Raw genomic sequence first — 5,000 nt, forward strand, 5'->3', positions numbered from 1 at the left:
GTGTGTATGTGTGTGTGAGCCAGAGAGAGAGAGAGAGAGAGAGAGAGAGAGAGAGAGAGATAATAATCAGTTTACTGAAGAAAATAAAAATGTTCATTGCCTGAATTTTATAAATCAGAGCCTTTATCTCCCATTTTCACCAATTAAAACCCCAATTTCATCCAAGCAAACACACAGCACATTACTTAATCGTTACTTCCATCAAGATTTCTAGTGACTTGAAACACCTCTAATTTTGTTTTCGTCCGAGACACTAAAAAGCTCTAAGATCAGATTTGGAGAAAAGATTCAGTGCTTTTTTTTTTTTCCTTTAAATGGGATCAAAAGGTCACGGGTAGTGGTGGAAGAAATTCATGCAAAATCACACTCACGCACAAAAAATACATAAAAAAAAGGGCGCTGAATTCTCCCTCAGGTGAAGGTCAAAAAGTCAGAGTTTAAAACATTTCAGATAACGATGGGTGGGGGTAGGGGGAATTCGTCCTGGTAATACATATATATACTATACACATCAATACATACATATATATACATATATGTATATATATATACATATAATCATATATATATATATATATATATATATTCATATATATATATATATATATATATATATATATATATATATATATTATCATATTTTCCACATGCATTTTCCAATAAAGAGAATATGGGTCTATTCAAATGAATCGGTTGGCCATTCTTCCACTGGAGCTGTAACCAACGACAGCTGAACAACTACAAGGTGCCTTATTCATTACTTAGGTCAAGCAAACGTACACTGGAATTCAACGGAATGCATCCAAAGCTTTCTGATCGACTGGGAACTTGAACCAGGGATCTTTTGCGAATGACTCCACCATTTGTTAAAAACTCTCTCTCTCAATACTATATAATTATATATATATATATATATATATATATATATATGTGTGTGTGTGTGTGTGTGTGTGTGTGTGTGTGTGTGTATGTATGTATATGTGTATGTGTGTGTGTAACACGAGACATAAGGTTCATTAGCAGAGCACGTAACCCAAACAAAATAGGCGCGATTTAAACTTTCTAGACATGAAGGGCCGGCCTTTTCAGTGTCTCTTCCATCCATACCATCTATCCAGCACTTCCTAAGTAGGTCTCCCTCTCCTGCTTCCTCCAAATACTCCTCCTTACAACCTAACATGCTGGTCACGATAGACTCTCCCAGTCATATCTGAGTCTCTTCTGACACCCAAACCTGATGGCGCTAACACCGCCATCCCCCGCCCTCTCACCGGGGATTCCCCTTCTTGCACCCCCATACGCATACATACATACATATATATATATATATATATATATATATATATATATATATATATACATATATATATATTTATATATGTGTGTGTGATGTGTGTGAGTGTGGTTGTGTTTATGTATGGGTGTGTATGTATGTAGTATATATATACTATATATATATATATATATATATATATATGTATGTATATATATATATAACTAATCACATAATTATTTATAAAAGTGGCCTATTTCCTTTGATATTATAAACTATCCACTACCCTAAACACCACCCAACCTGGTCTTATTCCAGTATTAACCTAATCATAAGCCTCAGTGGCGTGGTTGGTTTGGTGTTTGCTTCTCACCTCGGTGGTCGCGGGTTCGATTCTCGGCCATTCCATTGAGGAGTGAGAGATGTGTATTTCTGGTGATAGAAGTTCTCTCTCGTCGTGGTTCGGAAGTCACGTAAAGCCGTTGGTCCCGTTGCTGAATAACTACTGGTTCCATGCAACGTCAAAACACCGTACAAACAAACACACAATAATCTAATCATAAAGGTTCAAATAAATGAGTTCTATGCATATATAAATGTCAGCATTCACGACTAATCATATTTATTTTCCCTTTTCAGGAAAGATGTGATCCAGAAGAATATGATCTTGAGGATGTTTTAGGTAAGTACAGAACGATAATTCATCTAAATTACTGTTAGTAATATTATTTACATCTTCATACATTAGCAACCACATAAATGAATTCAGATTGCTTCTCTTAAGTAACTGATATTTCACATAACAAATCTATGTATATATCTATATTATTATATATATCTATATATATATATATATATATATATAATATATATATATATATATATATATATATATCGAGCTACAATGTCCTTTAATATCTAATTCGCTCTACCTCGGAATTAATATATTTTCATATATGCTTAACCGAAGGGGAATTTTTTCTCGATAATAGATTTGCCTGGACCAGGGCGCGAACCTATGGATCCTTTCAAACCCAGGAACGTCAGTGAAGCTTTAGCTACTACACCACCGCGAGAGGTGTAGTAGCTAAAGCTTCACTGACGTTCCTGGGTTTGAAAGGATCCATAGGTTCGCGCCCTGGTCCAGGCAAATCTATTATCGAGAAAAAATTCCCCTTCGGTTAAGCATATATGAAAATATATTAATTCCGAGGTAGAGCAAATTAGATATTAAAGGACATTGTAGCTCGATATATGTATATGAATCACGGAAATGTGATATGACTTATATATATATATATATATATATATATATATATATATATATATATATATATATATATATATATATATATATCAGGGGTCGGTTGCCTGATGTGCTTTCTCCACTGCCTACTGTCAAAGGCATCATCAGGCATGGTTATTATTTGGTAAAGGGAGTTTTTAGGACCGCATGTCCTTGCTGTCATCTACCACAGTTATTGGCAGTGGGCCTAGCATTTTACTAAAATGTAAGACTGCAAGGCAGCACCTGTCCTTTTAGTCACCTTTTACAACACGCAGGACCTACGACGGTAGTATTCTTACACCCCTACCACAGGATCATTTATATATATATATATATATATATATATATATATATATATATATATATATATGCATGTAGGTATGTATAACTGAATCATGAGAGTTTGGAATGTGATAAATCCATAAATAAAGGTATAAGCCACGAAGGAAAAATAAACAACGGAGTTTCTGCAAGATCTTTCGACAGAACGTCCTTTACTCAGCAGACAAACTGAGTTTGTCTGCTGAGTAAAGGACGTTCAATCGAAAGATCTTGCAGAAACTCCGTTGTTTAGTTTTCCTTCGTGGCTTATACCTTTATATATATATATATATATATATATATATATATATATATATATATATATTACCACATCACCGTGATTCATATATATCATTCGAGCTACAAATGTCCTCTAATATCTAATTCGCTCTACCTTGGAATTGATATATTTTCATATATGTACCGGGGGAAGGGGAATTTTTAGTTGATAATAATTTCGTCCCCTCATGGGATCGAACCACCGTCCAGTGGACGGGAACGAAATCAAGACGGACAGTGACGTTATCAAGTCGGCCAACAGAGAGGCTATAAGTTTATATCGATTCTGACCTTACAAATCACCGTCGAACTCGGTGTTTTCGTAATTAGAATCGATATGAAACCCCCTCTACCATGTTAGCCAATTCAAACGTTTGACCCATGTAGCCTTGTTATGAATAATTATCACATCACCGTGATTCATATATATCATTCAAGCTACAAATGTCCTTTAATATCTAATTCACTCTACCTCGGAATTGATATATTTTAATATATGTACCAAAGGGGAATTTTTAGTTGATAATAATTTCGTCCCCTCATGGGATCGAACCACAGTCCTTCGGTACATATATGAAAATATATCAATTCCGAGGTAGAGCGAATTAGATATTAAAGGATATTTGTAGCTCGAATTATATATATATATATATATATATATATATATATATATATATATATATCCAATGTAGCATACATGAAAACGTGCTTCAGAAGATTTTCAAATCCTCGAAAATCCTTCTACGTGGATTGTATTATACTTATATATGCATTTTATTACATATACATGTATATGTATGTATGTATGTATATATATATATATATATATATATATATATATATATATATATACATATAAACATTAATATCAGTGCAATTTATTTCTTTATATGATTACAAAACATAATATACTATATCACATCTTCTATATGTGAATCACAGAGGGGCAGATTTCTATTCTTATTTTATCTATACTAAGAGAGAGAACAAAGTTGCATTATTAAAGTACCACCTATCAAGACTGATGAGTTTTAAATTTCTAAAATTAAATGAGACCTCACTGCCGTTTAATACCTATAGTATACCTTACTATTTCCGTTCCCTTTAGGAGTTCAATCCTAGCTGTTCAACTTCTTTAACTATACCTTGCTTCAATTTCCAAGTCTGGTTTTAAATAATAATAATAATAATAATAATAATAATAATAATAATAATAATAATAATATAATCTGTTTGTGATAATAGCGGCATTGAAACTTCTATCAAACCTGCTTATCCATGAAAGGTCAACAGCTGATATATTATTATTCTATGTTTGTTCGTCACCTTTACTGTTACCATTATTCAAAGTCATCACTACGCGTTTATACGTATGTGTCACTCAATTAACCTTATCCACTTGATTTTATTCCAATTTCTTTTTTTCCGAAATTTGAACATCTGAAATGCCGTTAATTTATAGTTCATCAATCTAAGACTTACATCATTGTTTGGATTTAACATAAAAAATTACAAAAGGCAAGAGCTTAATACAACGGTCAAAAGTAAGACAAGCTCATTCTTACTACGAAATATAAATTCTTGTTCAGCCAAAAAGAAATTACTGCTTTATTCAACAACAAATAGAACATAATTACACTAAACCACAAGAGCAAATATATTAAAAGCTAATATGTTCAACGTCAAAACATGGCTATAAATGAGTTAAGTTCATCCACGCAAAAGCAATCTTTAAAAACCGCCGTTTTCAGATCGAAACTACCCACCCGCCGTTCAAAGTACAACTTCAGATAAACACACCAAGACTTCCTACAACGTGTATTTCACAATTGCATAAAA

The 5,000-nt window shown here is 32.9% G+C and overlaps 1 protein-coding gene across 1 annotated transcript in view; it reads left to right on the plus strand.

Annotated features, from left to right (window-relative positions):
- LOC135203590 (uncharacterized) overlaps positions 1 to 5,000 on the plus strand; it is a 120,336-nt gene that overhangs the window by 67,448 nt on the left and 47,888 nt on the right. The window contains exon 3 of the mRNA XM_064233375.1: positions 1,913 to 1,955. Coding sequence (XP_064089445.1) covers positions 1,913 to 1,955 — 43 coding nt within the window. The remainder of the gene's footprint in view (positions 1 to 1,912; positions 1,956 to 5,000) is intronic.

The sequence above is a fragment of the Macrobrachium nipponense genome, chromosome 36 (assembly GCF_015104395.2).
Source record: "Macrobrachium nipponense isolate FS-2020 chromosome 36, ASM1510439v2, whole genome shotgun sequence".
Lineage (NCBI taxonomy): Eukaryota > Metazoa > Arthropoda > Malacostraca > Decapoda > Palaemonidae > Macrobrachium > Macrobrachium nipponense.